An 18,519-nucleotide genomic window follows, 5' to 3' on the forward strand; every position below is an offset into this window, starting at 1 on the left:
AAAGCTGTTCTACTTCTGTAGAGGGGTTTGCTTGGAGATTCCAAAACATAAACAGCAGGAATTTGTTCATTCCGCCATGCAGCTTTTGTTCCCGCTGCACCCTGGAGTGCATTCTTGGAGTGGGATCAATAGATTGAGTGTGATTCTTGTGGCTGTCAGCAAGAAAAATGTAATTTGTCAGCTGTCTTGGCACCGTGTTTGGAAATGTTTGACTGTGTGACCCCTGGGCTCAGTAGGAGTGTGATATTAAGGGAGGCTATATAAATGTTCAGGCAAGAGCACAGGGCCACAGTCTGCCTGCCTGAGGAGACTGTCACACACATCTGCAGATAAAAGGTAAGACAAAAGGCCAGCCACTGGACTATGATTTGATTTGTGTTCCTTGAACGTGAGAAGGAGTTTACATTCTGTTGATAGATTGATAGGTTGATATTTTTATAAGCCGTGTTAGTTGTATATTCTTAAATTTGACTTTATGACAAAATTATAATATTTTCCACTATTTGAGGAGAACTTTAAAATGCATTTTATGCAAAATTAGTTCAGCAAAAGAAAGACAACCAGAAACTACACTGATAATCACTGGATAATCATTCATTTTTTTAGTGGCTGAAATTAAGATTTTCTGCTTTTCTTTGTCATATAATTGCAAACTGTAAACTGTCCAATAAAAGAAAATACATTTTAGGCTGAGGAAAGCTGTGCTATTTCTTTTGTAGACTAATCATTGAACAAATCAGTACTGTCTATAATAGTTGTGTTTCTAATTTGTTGTTTATGTAGGGAGATTAAATTAACAGAAAACTGACACAAAACATAATAATTTAAAAAAAGAATGATTTAATATGATATATATAATAACATTTAATATCAGAAACTGGTCTACCGGCCTGTGTGTGTTAACAGTAGTGGAGTAAAGCCTCTCACAGCTGTCTGACTGTGCCAACAGATGAATGCTTCAGTCCTGCCCTCCATCCTGCTGGTCATATCTGCTGCCCATGCTTTCCAATATTCAGAGCTGTCGCAGTATGTCGACAGCCATCAGGAGGAATATGTAGAGGTACAGTCTTCTTGTTTTACCTACACTTCTAAGTGTTGTGACACTGTGAATTGAAGCACTCCACCAAAAAAGACTCCATAGAGAAGTTACACTGATTGCACAGATATCATCCATCATTGTGATTTATGAAACAAGCCCTGAACAATTAATCAAAAATCACAAAATGTCAAATTTGTCATAATGATAAAATGTGTTACAATATACCATCATAAATGAAGTGTGGTGCTACAGAGACGGCCCAGCCTACAAACCTCTCCAAAACAAAAGGGATCAGCAGTTATCAGATCATAATCTCAATCATCATTATTGTTCATTTGTTATCATTATTTGCACTAAAAGGAGAATACAAAAAAGAATCCATACATTTCCATTACAGTTGTAATTTATACCTCAATGACTGTCAAAATAATTGTCAATTGTTGTTTAGACCTATAAAACAGTACAAATTATTCAAAATAGCCCACTGCACATGGTAGTTAAACATGTCAGATACTAAAGTCATGATTGGCTCATTGGAATAGGAATGTTGCAGCTACTCCCTGAATATTTGTTTTATTCAACACCCACTGCTGTTTACAACACTCTTGTATTACTTTAAATTAACTGGAGAGAAATAACAGTACATGAGTTCCTGAGTAATTATGTATTACTGTCCAAAATAATGAGCAGTTATTTTTCATTGTTATAGTGCATCATATAGTGTAATTAAATAGCATGTCAAGTGAAAATTGTTTTTTCTGCCATGTTTGTTTTGAAGGATAAACTATTTGTGTTATTGTGTACAAAGTTAATATTATCGGATGGATAATATTAGACAAACATCTTTGGACTGTGGGAAGAGCTGAAAATCATATATGATAATATAGAGAACCCACCTAGACACATGGAGAACATGCAAACTCCACCCAGAAAGATCTCAAGCTCAAGCCAGTGTCCTTTATTTGGCATTTAACACAAAACCATAATGAAAGTACGAGCATTAGTTCTGTTAAAAACACAACAGAAGTTTAAGAGCATATGTATACAACTGAATAAATAAATAGTTTAACGAATGAATCACATTCTGCACATTGCACAGACATGAAGTGTGCAGAACAGAATGTGTGAATATGTACATGATGAAGTGATTATTGCACGTTTGCTTGACAGCTTTGAGTTTATGGATCAGAGTAAACATAGTGTCATTTTGATAAGATGGGTAGAAGAGAACAACCAACCTCATTTCTTATTTTATCACCTGAGATTCCTCAATATAGTGTGTATATACAATACACACACACACACACACACACACACACACATATAGAATACAGAACTGCTGCATACTGGAGCTTTGTGTTTATATATATATATATAGTCTGTATTCTACAGAATATGAAAGATGATGCTTTGAATGTGTATGCGTATTTCAGGCTCTGCGGGATTGGGTTGCCATCGAGAGTGACTCCAGTAATGTCCTGAAGAGACCAGAGCTGCACCACATGATGGAGAAGGCAGCTCAGAAGTTGAGGCTGATGGGTGGCATGGTGGAGTTGGTGGACATCGGAGAACAGGAAGTCAGTAACAGGGTTGTCCCCCTTTCATTAATAATGTTTATATTAGACGCTGTAATTAGGGGCCAGGCAGCGTAAACTGCCAGGTACCTATTGTTTTCTGCAGCATTCTTCTTCTTCTTCCTCTTCTTAGGTAATCCTACTTCCCATAGATGAAAAATCACCAAACTTTGCACAAAGCTCCAGTCCCATGCCAGATATACGCAACTCCAAGGACATGTCAATATTTCTCGGGGGGGGGGGGGGGGGGGGGGGGGGGGGGGGTCATTGAACTGTGAAAATTCCTACCACACCAACCGTATGTGCTACAGTTTTGCAACTTTCACCAAAATGTAGCCCCAATACTTTACAAACTTGAACTCAGTACAAATTATGAAGTCAGTTTATATTTTTTTAAACTGTAAAAACTATTACACCTTTCTTGTTCCAAAATGTTTGCTCAATTGACACCAAATTTGCTACACTGCATCTTCAGACTGCCACAAAGTTAACACCTGGATTTTTGATATTTGAAAAATTGAGCCTACAGTGCATGAAAACGTTTGACTGTAAACATATACCAGCCAATTCTTGCTAAATACATTATCAATTTTCCTTTAGGAAATGGAGAATATGTTGGATTTATGGTTAATGAAGTCTGGCAAATATCAGAATTGTATCTCAAAAACTGATTTTTTTTAGAAAACATTTGAATTCTGCTCTAAACAATTGGAGTCAATGTAAGAACATTTGTTTTTCTCTTATGAATCAAAACACTTATCATCATTCCATGCTGTCAATATGCATTGCAATGCCCATGTTCCTGTGGTCTGCCTATTTTGTCTCTACTCAGAATTGCCCAAATTTGTCCAATAGTGGCTGCTAAGAAGCAACTTTAATTATCACTATAATTTGTTGCTATGTGAAACAGAGCCTGCTCATCAGGGAGGGTTACAGCAGCAAAAGAGTTGCTGACTACAAAACTGCAGAGAAGCAGTCATGAACTAACTCTACCCCCTCATTAGTTACCAGAACACTTCAAAGCAGCTTCCCACACTCATTAAACATATGGGGCTCTAATTTCTTACCAGGCGCAAGCGAGGTGCACAGTTGCACAGTGTGGCGCAGCCTGCACAGTGCTAATTACGTCCGGCGCAACACGGCATGCAGCCAATTTGGTAGACTGAGGTGCAGCTGATAGGTGGAGTGATACAGCGCACCGCGGAGCCTGTCTGTGTGGATGAGTACTAAGCAAGTTGGTTAATTCCAGATAAGGGTTAGTCTAAGTAATTTGACAAAAAGGCACGCAATAGTTACTTTTACTGGTAAATAATTACTTTTATCATGCAGTAACTCCATTACTAACTCTTTTGGGAAGGTAACTAGTAACTATAACCAATTACCTTTTAAAAGTAACGTGCCCAACACTGGCGTTGGACCATGGGTTAAATTTACGCCGGAATATTCCTTTTAATATGAAGTATTTGCTTGTTTTGCAGTTAATTATGTACGTGATCCGTTTGACCCCCAAAAGGAAAAAAGGATCAATGCGCAGCCTCCGTTTCCTTTCTGATTGAGTCCGTCTGTCCGTTTGGAGTGGGGGGGGGGTCAGGATGGAGGATTTTCCCCAATAGCCTTTTTGGAATAGTGGGGTCTTTAGAAAAAATAGGAAACCCCGCTATTACGAAGAATGGAAGTCTGTTTTCGGAAAGGCGGGGTGTTACCGCTAAACCCACACTGTTGGTTACATGCTGTCATGCCAACATCCCACCATTCCGACATCCCACCACTCCGACATACCACCATTTGGACATATCACCTTTCCAACATACCGCTATTCCGACATGCCATCGTCCCACCATTCCGACAAGGCTTTCAATGTAAGGAAATGTGTGTTACTCAACATGTCACTCCCTCCTACTTATCTGGAATCTCTACTTCTGGACTCTGTCTATCTGGCCTGTCTAGCCTCTACCTGGTCTTTTTACTAAACTTAACCAACTCCTTTCATCATTGCGTAAACCCAACGAGTGCAAAATCTTTTGGGGAATGACGGGAAATTTGATAGAAAATTAAGTGTTGCCATTTAGACAATTAGAGGCCTATGTCGGACTGGTGGGATGTCAGAAGGTTGCCCCCCCACACTGTTAAGATGATAGACTTTACTGTTCTATTGAGCACTGTTCAGATGGGTTCAGATGTTGAGAGAAATAAACTAACTTCTATGTCGCAGTACAACAGGTTAAGCTGATATTAACTCTCCTTTGACATGCACAGCTGCCCAATGGCCAGATGTTAGGATTGCCTAAAGTGGTGACGGCTCAGTTTGGCAACGACTCCAACAAGCACACAGTGTGCGTCTATGGCCATGTGGATGTCCAACCAGCGAAGAAAGAGGATGGCTGGGCAACAGATCCCTACAACCTGACTGACATCAACGGTAACCCTCTTTTAACTGCTCAGTCACTTATGGGAATAATGGAATGCAGCCACAAACATCACAGTCGGTAAGAGCAGAGACAAGCTGACACATATTTAGTGATTTTTTAAATTTTTTATCCTGAAGCTACTTGTGAAGAACTAAAAGGGTTTTGGATGCTCAGATGTGAATGCTTCCTCAGTAAGAATGCTAGTTGATCTCAGTCAATATAAGAGTTAATGAGAGTGTCACTGATTGTCTGATTGAATGTTTTATATGTAGTATCCTTATACAGTATGTGGCTACTTATTGCTTTACATCTCAGACCCTGTGTCATGTGCCCCTGATATCCGAAAATGTTACACTAATGTGGCAGTTTTTCAGGATATAAATTAAACGTTTTTAAAAAGTAAATGTTTAATGATCAACAACTTATCCCCTTCAAATTGTAGAAACAGATTTGCCCTTCCCTTTCAGGATTCAAATTTTTGGGAATTTATGTAACCTGTTTGTTCTCGGGTGTTTATGACAAAAGGGTTGGAGATCCTGGAAAAATGGTTTGAGCTGGGTGCCGAGTGGCGCAGGAAGTTAAAGCAGAAGTAAGCGATCCGGTGGTTTTGGCTAACTTCTTGTCAGCCGATGGAATTAGCAGTCCCCGCCCTCGTCATGGATCTATTGGTCCTCGTCCCTACGTCACCACATTCACGCGCATCCCTTGGCTGCACACACAGAGAGGACCGCCCCTTTATGCCGTTCTCTCTCCTCATTGGATAAAGGTTGTAGGATACAAGGAAAGTTTTCTCCTGGGCTTACAGCAGAGCAGAGTGACTGACAGACCCGTGTTTCAGACCAAACACTCTATAGAAGTGATTGCCAGTCTTGAACTACAGTACACTACTTTAAAACGAGCATCTAAATGACAAAGGCAGAGCAGTAACTAGATGAGCCAGGCAAACAAAAAGAAACAAACGTGGAGATAAAAGGCAAGAGGCAAGGCAGGGCAAAACAGCAGCCTAACGCCAGACAAACTTTAAAAGAGAGACAGAGCCAAATGTAAATAAATACATACACATAAGCTACATTAGCAGACACAATAACGTAAGACTTGTGGCACTGTTTACCTGCATGGCCGGCTGTAGCCTGCACAAATAAGTGATGTAGCCGTCAGGAGCTAGCGGCGGCGGCTAACCATCATCTCGGCTCTACACGGCAACCTACGACAGAAAATTGTAAACACTGCACCTTATAACATTTTCAGCATTCTGAGACTGCGCTACATACCTGGAGAACGAACACCCCGGCGCCATATGACCGGTCCGCATTAGCAGCCAATGAGCGTCCGCACTACAGGTGCCGGTAAGGGGCGTGACACACCTGACAGCATCAGAGACTGAGGGATACAGAAGGAGAATACATTCACACAACAAATAACCACCCGGTTACATTCTAAAGGCATGAAAAGCCAGAAAAAAAAAAAGCATTTTGAAAAAACACACATCAAAAGTCCAAGCCCCACAGACTCCGAAGCCACGCCTCCAGAGCGCAGGAACACGCAACGCTTGATGAGTGTTGGGTTCACATCAAGTGTAAACCCAATGTGAGCGACACGGCTTTCCGCGATACTGTCGCATGTCACTGCGCAGCACTGCTAACTTTCCGCCAGCTTTCTCTCATGGCTCATTCACGTGAAAGAAAACACCTAAAATCATAATAAACCATTCAGCATCCAGCTTTTAACTTGATGTTCTTTTTGTACTGTACAGGTAATACTCAGAAAATTAGAATATCGTGAAAAAGTTCATTCACTTCCCCATGATTGCGAACTGTACTGAACCAGACAGAGAGCTTTTAAAGGCTCAGGAACCCTTTGCAGGTGTTTTGGATTAATTGGCTGACAATTTGAGCTACAACATTGAACTTTTTCACGATATTCAAATTTTTTGAGATTCTGATTTTGGGGTTTTCATAAGCTGTAAGCCATAATAATCAAAATTCTAACAAATAAAAGCTTGAAATATCTTGCAATGCCTGTTATGAGTCTAAATAATATATTCATTTCACCTTTTAAGTTGAATTACTTAAATGAATGAACGTTTTCACGATATTCTAATTTTCTGAGTATTACCTGTATGTGTTTTTATGTATGCAACATGTTCCCTGTTTCCGCAACAAATTTCTCCCTGGTGGAGACCAATAAACTAACCTAACCTAACGAGCTTAGAGCTAAATCAGCACCTACCCGACTGGAGTGTACTACATTGGATCACTGTTATTGTCTTTTTCCCAGTTGTAACATGTTGAAGACTCTGATCGCGCATGTGTTTTTGAGGGACAGAGTCTGCAGTTTGATTGACACATCATGATCCAATTGACTTAAAGGACTTGTTCAAGATGATTGGATGGTGTTTTTACAGGATCTCCAACCATACCTTTAATGATCTCAATTGTAACCTGCAGATGTGGAGTCTTCTTAATCTATCCCTAGCAGGCAAAGTAGCATGTATTAAGATAAACATATTGCCCAGGTTTTTATATCAGTTTCAGAGTATTTCAGGCTTCTTTTCGAAATCCTTTTTCAGACTTGTTGATAAATTGATGTCTTATTTTTATACGATAACAAATATCCCAGGATTCATAAGTTGCTCCTCCAGAGGTATAAAACAGAGAGGGTGTTGGCTCGGCCCAATCTGATGTATTATTATTGGGCAGCAAACTTACAAAAAAGTGCCACTCGATAAAATCAGAGCAGACTGAGCAGAATAACTTGGAATAGATATCTAAGATGAAACCTGGGATGGGGCATAATGTAGACTAAATGGGTCAACCTCTTGTACTCGTCTTGGCTCAATTCAGCTTAAGGTTTTCCAATCAAATTCATTATAGTTGAGTCAGAGTCTCTAGGATCCATGTCAGTGAACCATGTGATCATTGTCACTAAGGCCAACCTGACCCATATGTTCTGGTTCTGTAAAAAGCTATATCATTTCTGGAATTCTGTATCTCAAAGTTTATCTGAAGCTTTTAGCAACGATATTAAACCTAGTGCTGAAATTGCAGTCTCTGGAGGGCCTGTCAGCTCTCCTTGCCCAGAGAAGAATCCTGTTGGAGTAGAAATCAGCACATCCACCCAAGGCTTCGTCTTGGATGAAAGACCAGACACTATTCCTTAAAGCAGAAGTGAGTGATCCGGTCGTTTTGGCTAATGCTGCGTTCCAGGCAGGCTTTTGAAATCGTAAATTACAGCTTCAAGTCACAACTTACGACTTTGTAGCGTTCCAGGCAACCCACTTGTGTTTTTCCGACCTGTTTTACCTGTGAAAGTCACTATAACGGCCACTCGTAACTTCCGACCCGTGAACTCGTACCAGATCGAACTGGTACAACTTCACAGGACGGAAAAACACGAGTCTACGAGTTTCCTTGAACGCACCCTAACAGTCCTCGTCGCTACGTCACCACATTCACGGCGTCCCTTGGCTGCACACACAGCCCTGCATGCCGTTCTCTCTCCTCATTGGATAAAAACTGTAGGATACGATAAATGTTTTCTCCTCGGCTCAGAGCAGAGCAGAGTGACTGAGAGACCCGTGTTTCGGTCCAAACACTCTATGTAAGTGATTGCTGTCGGAAGATAGAACTATTTAAGACTTATATTAACACAAATATATCACTTACTTCTGCTTTAAGTTAGAAAAGATGAAATATTGCATTAGAAAGTCAACCCACAATTTTGTTCTTAATGCTTGACCTACCTTGCATCCAGAGACCTCAACAAACTTGTCTGGTGTGATAATTATGAAAACTTTTTGTTTATGTATTTATTATCTATTTTTAAGGGCTTAGTTAAGTTAAGCCATATATTTAAGAAGACCGATATTTATTTAAACATTGTTTACATTCAGATTAACATACCTACATTGTTACATACTTGAATGTAATAATGAATACAAGTTGATTTATCTAACGCTGTTCGGCTGGAATTCTAAGCAGGAGTCATGCAGCAGTTATTTATTAAATCTCAGACATCTGTTGCATCTATAAAGCATAAATGAGTAATGATTGGTGTGTTGCCTTCAGGTAACCTATATGGAAGAGGAGCATCAGATAACAAGGCCCCAGTTTTAGCTTGGATCCACGCAGTGGAGGCTTACCAGACCCTCAGTATGGTGAGATAAAGTCCACAACACCACAATATTGAATAGTTCTTCATGCTGATCAACATAATCAAATGTGACTGGGAGCTGCAGAGGCACTGTAACCTCAGATGAGACCATAGACAGATGAGAGTCATATTTGCATTATCTTTGTCTTGAAATATAAAAAAGCAAATACTGTACAGATAATGAGGCAAGATAGGGCCAGAAGATTACTGCATACTGCATACTACTGTTTATGTCAGTAGTTTGTTTTAGGATCGTGAGAAAGGAGGGAGGAAACAAGCTTCAGTGAAACTAACTTCAGTAAAACCAACCTGCCGTGCCAGTGCTATTTCTGTAAAGTCACTGCAGCATTCTGTTTCTTGCTATCCTCACTGTGAGAAAATAGATCAGCTGAGCATTCACATCAAAACACATGTTCCAGATACTGTATGCATAGCTGTTGATAAGACTAATATCAGACAAAGATAAAAAGACTCATGATCATACAGTCTGTAAAGGCTGTTGAAACACCACTGGAATTTAAAAATAGGTGCTTATCTTCCATACAAACAAAGTTTTTAGATCAGATTCTCCATCCAAACTGCTTATTGCTAGTGTCACATACAGTCAAACATGTCAAATTGCTATTTTGGTCCACCAGGAGCTGCCAGTGAATGTGAAGTTTGTAATTGAGGGCATGGAGGAGACAGGCTCTAATGGCCTTGATGCCATGATCCTGGCCCAGAGAGACACATTCTTCTCTGATGTTGATTATATAATCATCTCAGACTGTGGCTGGCTCAGCACACGACCTGCCCTCACCTATGGCACCAGAGGCAACTGCTACTTCTTTGCTGAGGTAAGATACTGTGCCTAATCCATAGTTCACACACACACACACACACACACACACACACACACACACACACACACACACACACACACACACACACACACACACACACACACACACACACACACACACACACACACACACACACACTCTGCACCTGTGAACCACTGTGCTGCTTTGTGGCAATGTTTTCCTTTGGTGTGTCTGCAGGTTGAAGGACCAAGACAGGATTTACACTCTGGAGTGTATGGTGGTACTGTGATTGAACCAATGACTGACCTCATTGGCATTCTTGGTGAGTGTATTTTTAAATGTGTATTTGACTATTATCTAGTCATATTTAACTTTGGCATCTACTAATTAGCTGCTGATCAGGGGTCCATCCTTCACAGGACACAGTGTTAGGAAGATGTGGCCTTTGCCATTATATACCTGGAATGCCAACATAAGAAGGTCTTGGCCGTACAGTATAGGTTCTGGCTGTTTTGGCCTTAGGGGTGTAACGGTACACACAAGTCACGGTTCGGTATGTACCTCGGTTCGGGGGTCACGGTTTTGTACATCAGACACTAACTGAATGTAAAACTAAAATCTGTCTTGTGTTATATATGTTTTAAAAATATAGAATATAAAACTAGAAAATTTCCTCTGGGAAATTTTGAGAGGGCCAGGGGAGCTACGGCCGGTTTTGCCAACATGGGAATCAAACCCACAATCTTTTTTTTTTTTTTTTTGGCGTTTTTTTGCCTTTATTTGATAGTGAGTGAGATAGACAGGAAAGGGGGAGGCAGAGAGAGGGGGAATGACATGCAGGAAAGGTCTGCCCGACGCGGGAATCAAACCGGACTGTAGCCTCTAGATGGGGCGGCCACCTTAACCACTGCGCCACGCACCGCCCCGTCAAACCCACGATCTTAAGGTCAAGACAGAGCTGATCAGACAGACACATGATCATCTGTGTGTGTGTGTGTGTGTGTGTGTGTGTGTGTGTGTGTGTGTGTGTGTGTGTGTGTGTGTGTGTGTGTGTGTGTGTGTGTGTGAAATTTAACTTTTTTCCTAAACCCCACACCACAGTAAGGGATGTCAAGGAAAAGGCTCTGTTTTCTCAAACTGGCACCGAAGAATACCCCAGAAACATTTTCTCTGCTTTCAAGTTTTCTTTTAGTTTTTGTATAGCATAAAACACTCAGTAGGTTGTGTTTTTGTAGATCAGATCCAAGAGCTGTGCAGTAATTAGTGAGTATTCAAGATCAAGATTGAGGTCTTCCCCTCTGAAGTGTGAGCAGAGTAGATCAATAGACCATGGATGCTAATGTTATTTAAGTGTTGAAGTGTTAAAGAAACATTGGTGGCCATTCTGCTGGTATTCCTCAGACACACTGATCAGCCCCAGTGGGAAGATCCTGATTCCTGGGATCAGGGATGCAGTGGCCCCTCTCTCTGATGAAGAATGGAAGATGTACCAGGACATCCAGTTTGACATCGACCACTACAAGAACAAGATTGGTGTCAACCAACTCATGTACAGCAACAAGGTGAGGGAGTAATCTTTAAATGATCAAGTTTAATATAATGATGATGAGATGTGATTTTTCATCATGTGATTTCTGCAGGTGGATGTGTTGGCTCACATGTGGCGTTACCCCACCGTCTCCATCCATGGCATTGAGGGAGCCTTCTCTGACCCTGGCACAAAAACTGTGATTCCTGCTAAGGTCACTGCAAAGTTCTCCATCAGACAAGTTCCCAACATGAATCCTGCAATGGTCAAGAAACAGGTAAGATGGAATGTTTTTTTTAGCTAATTGTTAACTCACACAGACCACAACTGCTCTCTATCCTCTTGTTATGATTCTCCAGGTGACAGACTACCTTCACTCAGTGTTTGCCAAGAGGAAGAGCCCTAACAGACTGAAGGTCACGATGGTGATTGGGGCAAAGCCCTGGCTGGCTGACACTAAGCATTCTCTTTATGAGGCTGGGAAGGCTGCTGTCAAACGAGGTACTGACAACAGCTCTCATCCTACGTGAAGCACCCAACATTGCATCAAAATCTTTTGTACAGATAGTATAGCTGAAGCAAACTATAAAACTAACCCTAACCTAAATAAATAGATACTATACACGTTATTTACACTTGAAACTTTAGTGATGTCTCACTTGTTACTTTCTCTGACAAATGTGTCTGCCAGATGAGTAATAAATAGTACTAGTATAAAGTTCTAGTGCCACACTGTGAGGGCGTATTCACACCAGGAAAGTTTGATAGTTCACTTGCTTCGGTGCGGACCACTTTTTTATTTTATTTGGTGGGGTTTGTATTCACATTGCTTTTTTCTTTTTTCTTTTTTTTAAAGCAGACCAACTTTGTAAACAAAAGCATGTGTGTCCCACGAAAAGTACACAATGGAGGTCATGAATGCGTTTTTTGCTGCCCTTTTAGTTGTATCTGTCCTGTGCTTATTGGTCACTTGGACAACCTCCTGATTGTACATCGTCAAGGACACAGATGTGCAAGATGGCTACTAGGGATGCACACTGTTAACTGATAACAAGAACTTTGCCTTCAGTCATATTTCGCAGCAAAAAATGACATGGGATTAGGCTACCTAGCCACAAGTAGGCCATGTGCCCGTTATGCAGCAGTCCCCCTGAAGGAAGGTCAGACAACAAACACAGTCTGCATGTGTGTCAGAAGGATGGTGCACTGAAAAATAGGGGGAAAAAAGAGAGGACAGCTGCACAGCTTTAGCAGCATGCGTGTATGATAACAGCAAAAAAAACATTGTTAATCATCCTCTCAGGAAATGCCGTTTGGCATTAGCCTAGTCACAGACACTCAGAGCATTTAATTCCTATCAGTTAACGGTTATTAATCATATGACAAGATTCAGTTATCAGTTAAAAAAATATTAAGAATGTGCATCCATAACGACTACAGGTGCGTCCTCTCCAGCATCTGATAAATGTTTTCCTCTGACCAGATATCAAGGAGGCAGCGTGTCTATCTGTGCTCCATGTTGACCCACGGCTCATTGTTGATCATTTCCACATTTTCTGACAACAACAGAAGCCTGTTGAATCCAAAAAGGCACTTGGATTTTGCATTTGGTTCTGAAAAAGTTAGGTCTGCATTCACACCATATCGCACCAGGGTTCGTTTGGGACTCTGGTGTGGACCAAACAAGTGAACCGAGTCCCAGCTGCAGAGGTGGTCTCGGTTCCCGTGTTTGGTCCGCACCAAAGTCCGGTAGTTTGTATTCACACCTCCCCAAAAGGTCAGCACCAAGGAAAAAGTCTATTTCAAGTGAACTAAACAAGCTTGGTGTGAATACGCCCTGAGAGACAGACTTGTTCAACATTTTGGCAAATTGGCCCGTTGCCATAATCCCTTTAGTTTTAGGAGTAAGTTTGTTACCTTCATTTGTCGGTGTAAGCTATTTTTAGAACGGTGGAGCAGAGTTGTGAGCTGCTCAGAGCTACGCTACGGAGGCTCATGGGATTTCTTGGTTTCCCTCATCAAACTCATCAAATACACAATCCAACAACTCCACAACGCTCTGGTGGACAAGTTGTGACCTGCACATTCACCACGCAGAATGTCACGAGACGGAGTTGTTGTCGAGGCAAATGCAGAGACTGCTTGCCGAAAAACTGCCCCCGACGAGAACGCGCATCAGTGGTTTTGCATGAATTTACATCTAACACAACTCTGTCTCGTAACGTTCCGTTATCTCATAGCGTAGTGAATGTGCAGGTCACAACTTGTCCACCAGAGCATTTTGGAGTTGTTGGATTGTGTATTTGATGAGTTTGATTAAAGAAACCAAGAAATCCAATGAGCCTCCGTAGCGTAGCTCTGAGCAATTCACGGCTCTGCTCCGTTGATCTAAAAATAGCTTGCACCGACAATTAAAGGTAACAAATTTAGTCCTAAAACTATAGGCATTATGGCAATGGACCAATTTACCAAAATGTTGAACTATCCCTTTAAGTAAATGTATTTTGTACACGAGTTCTGTTTCTGTAGCGTTACAGTCTATTCTCCTATTTATGTTTGACACAAATCATTATGTTCAGTCATTCAAACTGCGTGTAAAGCACAGCAAGAGGTAAGACAACTTAACTCACTTTTCTTGTGAAGACATATTTGCCAAGACAGTTAGTTTTTTATCCCTTAGCCTACAGTTAATTTTATTTTCAATCCTTTGTACATTTTTGGCACCCAGTAATGAATGCTTTAGGAAATCTTGTTTAAGTGACAGTTATGATATAAATATATACATGTCCAGCTTTATTCTGCAGTCAAACACTTGAGATTTCATACCCGTCATTTTTGGACCCTAGTTTTTAACACAGATCCTGATCTGATCCGAGAGGGCGGGACCATCCCTATTGCCAGAACCTTTGTGGATGTGACAGGAAAAAGCATCATCATGATGCCCATCGGAGGCTTTGATGACGGGCTACACTCCCAGAATGAGAAGATGAGCAGGTTTGACTGCACTACCTTCATATGTGACCTGATCCAGCAAAATGAGTCACAGTGACCCAAATTTCAAAGTTGAGAGGCATCAATGTAAATAGGAGAAAATAAGCTTTAAAATGAAACCCTAGTCAAAGTCATACATTGGATGGTTTTCAAGATATGGCCATTTGAATTATGGTCTTCCACTCTCTTTTTCCGATTAAAAACCTGAGAGAAAACAATATAACGTCTCTGGCCAGCGGACTCTGGTGTCTGTTCCTGTACCACGTGATTATACACACCCCCTTGTTGTCATAGACGCACCATTCAATGACCCTCGGAAAGCAGATAATCTAACAACTCACATGCGGCTACAGCTCGTCTCTATCATAAACTGTTCGGAAGTTGTAATGCTTTGTTGATGTTTTGTAAAACATGTGCAAGCGTTGTGTCGATGCTACATTCGGTTTAGTGTCGATGCTACGCTCGATTTAGCATCTGTTCCCGTACTATGTGATTATATGAACCCCGTCCTTGTTGTCACAAAAGCACCATTCAAGGACGCTCAGGAAGCAAGGAATCCTGGGATACAGATGCAGTTTACAGCTCGTCTCTATCATAAATGGTTCATAAGTTATTTAATGTTGTGGCAAGGCAAGGCAATTTTATTTGTATAGCCCGTTTTTACAAACAGTTTGTCTCAAAGGGCTTTACATGGCATCATAACAACATCCTCTGTCCTTAGACCCTCACATCCACTGAGGAAAAACTCCACAGAAAACCCTTTTAACAGGGAAAAACCTCAGGGTGAGCAACAGAGGAGGGATCCCTCACCCAGGACGGACAGATGGGCAATAGATGTTGTTACAGACAAGAAAACAGTTTATAGTTTGTGACACAGAGATTGTTTTAGAATGTAGGCTAATTTATTTGGGAGATTGTTTTAAATGTAATTTCTTTGAAATCTGAAAAAAAAAAAATAATAATAATAATTTCTTATTGGTTTTTCATGTTATCAGCTCTAAAAATAGAACGTTGCAACTTCCGACTCATTTCGCCAGAGCGGGTCACATATGATAGTCAAACCCCAACCCCTACAGATAATGATGTTGGCAGATTGATAGTATATGTAAAGATAACTCACATGAAGTTCCTTGTACACATTTCAACAGGCAACAGGTTTAGTCTCTTTTCCCTCTCACAGGTACAACTACATCGAGGGAACCAAATTATTCATCGCCTACCTGCATGAAGTGTCCCAGATTAGAAAGACAACTGTGTGATGTTGCGCAGCTCTGTTCTCTCAGACATTCCAGCTACAATGAACTTTCCCTGACACACTCTGATGTCTTTTTCGGCTTTCTATCTATCTATCTATCTATCTATCTATCTATCTATCTATCTATCTATCTATCTATCTATCTATCTATCTATCTATCTATCTATCTATCTATCTATCTATCTATCTATCTATCTATATATCTATCTATCTATCTATCTATCTATCTATCTATCTATGACATTGTCGTTAAGTGTTTTCATCACCCTCACTTCAAATGTGTTTTTGCCCCATGTAAAGTCAGACTGTACTGTATGTGTGTGTCATGTAGTAAAAGCTGTACAATGCAACAGTGTGTATTTGTTTGTGTAATGATGAGACAAACACATTATATGTCAGCCATGAGTTGTTTATTTGCTAGTCAACATACTGAAGACTCATGCAGTGACTCATCAGAGCTGTTCTTTACTCTTTGATAGTTGCCATTGTTCTATGAGAATGTTGCAACCTGCACGACAGACTTATAAAGTCTCAAATATGGCATTAAAAAACACAAAAAATACTATAAAAACATAACATCTTGGAAGCTTTACATTAATGATTTTTTAATTGCAGGAATTCATTTACAGTTTTTCTCAGTCACTTTGGTGCTTTTCTCAGATCAGAATGGAAATGATCATAGCTATTAGTTCAACCTTCACAACATTTAGTCATTTGTGCACTTCATAGTAGCAATTTCTTGTTCCTCTGAACAAATTGCAAATGCTTTTGCACATGTATCAGTTGCTTCCATACAATTCTGCTGTTTTATAACATGAATGCGGCATAGGCACTTATACATTTCCTGCTATATTCTCCACAGTGAGTACCACTAGACATCACTATGGAGATGTTTTTACATACTGTAAGCCTACATATCTATACTATAAAGAACACCTACATCTATGAACAAAGTACAACAGTCATAAGTAATAGAAAACAAAGCAATAGTAATGGTTATTATTAAAACTACATATGAATATAACCAATCACTTATCTTTGTTTCGTTTTATTTTCTATCATAAGTCACCTTGTATATTCTGTATCTTTATGTTTTGCCGTTTTTAGTCAGTTGTTTAACTTGTGAGGTTTTTCTTGCTTTTTGGTCTTTGCTTCAGATCTGCATTATCATCATGTAAAAGAGGCCAAATTCTTCCTTTTATTAGTTTTTGTGCGATGGCCCTGAGAACTCAATGCATTTCACGGGCACACAGACAGTACAAATTCAGAAAAGTGCTTTATCAGTTTGACCTGTATCTGCAAAAACTCACAACATCTGCAAATACATAAACACCCACCAAGAACTCACAACACCTCAAAATTCAAGTTTCAATTTGAAGTTGTTGTTTTTTAAATGTGTACTGCATTTGTGTCTTTGCAGGTGATTTATTCAGCTGCACTGCATCAAGCTGTCAGGGCCACTGTTTTTAGAGACAGGACAACATTTTTTATTTAATTCCTCTGATGAAAACATTCTTAACTGTATAATACAGCCATGATTGTATACAGTGATACGCATCATACATGAACAGTCATAGTATTTATTTGCTCTATACAGATGCATGGTTAAAGTGTTGAAAAAGAAGGACAAGAAAAAAAGTGCTATTTAAAGGGGAACTATGCAAGTCTGCTCGCTTTTCCGCTGTTTTCGAGCGGTGGAAAACGTTACATAACGATGTTACGGCGCTTGTGTTCTAACCGTCATGAACAAAAGATTACGGGTGTTGCGGTGTGCAGAGACGAGAGCTGGGACACCGGGGCGGCAGCCAGCTACTACACTGATGTTGCAAGGTTGGTTTTCAGCCGTGAGACGGCAGATGGAAGACAGAGAGCCTCCGTTGACACTCGTAACAAGTCACAAGTCATGTAGTTAACTATCACAATTACTCCAGAGCTTTTTAATTAAGGTAAAAATGTAGCAGAGCACAGGGAGACATCCTGCTTAGTTCCTCTTTAATTCTGCCTGCTTCTGATATAAATCCATTTGTAGACCTTAGTCAATAGACTTCAGTAGAACTCTTTAACTGTTTAGGGCGGTGCATGTTGGAATAGCCTTCCAACCCCGATTAGAGACAGTTCCACACTTAATGCATTCAAAAAACAGCTTAAAGAATGGTTACTGTCCCACCAAACCTGCACCCATGACTGAAATGCTGATTAGCACTCTTATACAGTATTACTGTAGCCTTTATCTCTTTCTATATCATACTGTAATCTATTGTGTAACTACCTCTCACCTCTTATCCATGCAGATACTATTATCTGTTTTAAAAAGAACAAGAAGCCAGCAACACTCAGTGTCTTTCTGATGTCTTTATTGCCTCAATGGTACAGGCAACTACCACAGACCGGTTTCGACAGGCAGTCTTCGTCAGTGTCACTATTATCTGTCTTCTCATTTCCTATTGTTATAACGGCTGCTAACATTCTGTGCACTTTATTTTTGCAGGTGGCAACGCGTTGCCGAGCATTGTCACCTGCTGTAACAATATAACTGTAACTGCTACTAACACCCACTTTTCCTATATTTATGCAGATACCATTATCTGTCCTTTTATTTCTTATTGTTATAACTGCTGCTAACATATGTGCACTTTATTTTCACAGCTGGCAACGCTGGGCAGCGGTTAGATGCCTAGCATTGTTACCTGCTGTACAATTGTAACAATGTAATTATAACTGTTGCTAACACCCACTTCTCCTATACCTATGCAGATACTACTATTTGTC

The 18,519-nt window shown here is 40.3% G+C and overlaps 1 protein-coding gene across 1 annotated transcript; it reads left to right on the plus strand.

Moving 5' to 3' along the window:
* Positions 1–302: 302 nt before the first annotated feature.
* cndp1 (carnosine dipeptidase 1) lies at positions 303–15,831 on the plus strand. The gene is made up of 12 exons (XM_083990070.1): positions 303–336; positions 950–1,060; positions 2,473–2,616; positions 4,870–5,032; positions 9,089–9,177; positions 9,812–10,009; positions 10,214–10,298; positions 11,378–11,538; positions 11,617–11,781; positions 11,864–12,005; positions 14,351–14,498; positions 15,676–15,831. Exons 2-12 carry the CDS (start codon positions 950–952, stop codon positions 15,752–15,754), a joined length of 1,485 nt encoding a protein of 494 aa, XP_083846196.1. The 5' UTR covers positions 303–336; the 3' UTR covers positions 15,755–15,831.
* Positions 15,832–18,519: the final 2,688 nt, after the last annotated feature.

Source organism: Trachurus trachurus (genome assembly GCF_905171665.1).
Source record: "Trachurus trachurus genome assembly, chromosome: 16".
Lineage (NCBI taxonomy): Eukaryota > Metazoa > Chordata > Actinopteri > Carangiformes > Carangidae > Trachurus > Trachurus trachurus.

Coding starts and splice junctions, on each gene's coding strand:
- cndp1 (XM_083990070.1), top strand. CDS start 950: ATGAATGCTTCAGTCCTGCCCTCCATCCTGCTGGTCATATCTGCTGCC. Junction 10,299..11,377: donor TGACCTCATTGGCATTCTTG/GTGAGTGTATTT, acceptor GGTATTCCTCAG/ACACACTGATCAGCCCCAGT. Junction 11,539..11,616: donor AACTCATGTACAGCAACAAG/GTGAGGGAGTAA, acceptor TGATTTCTGCAG/GTGGATGTGTTGGCTCACAT.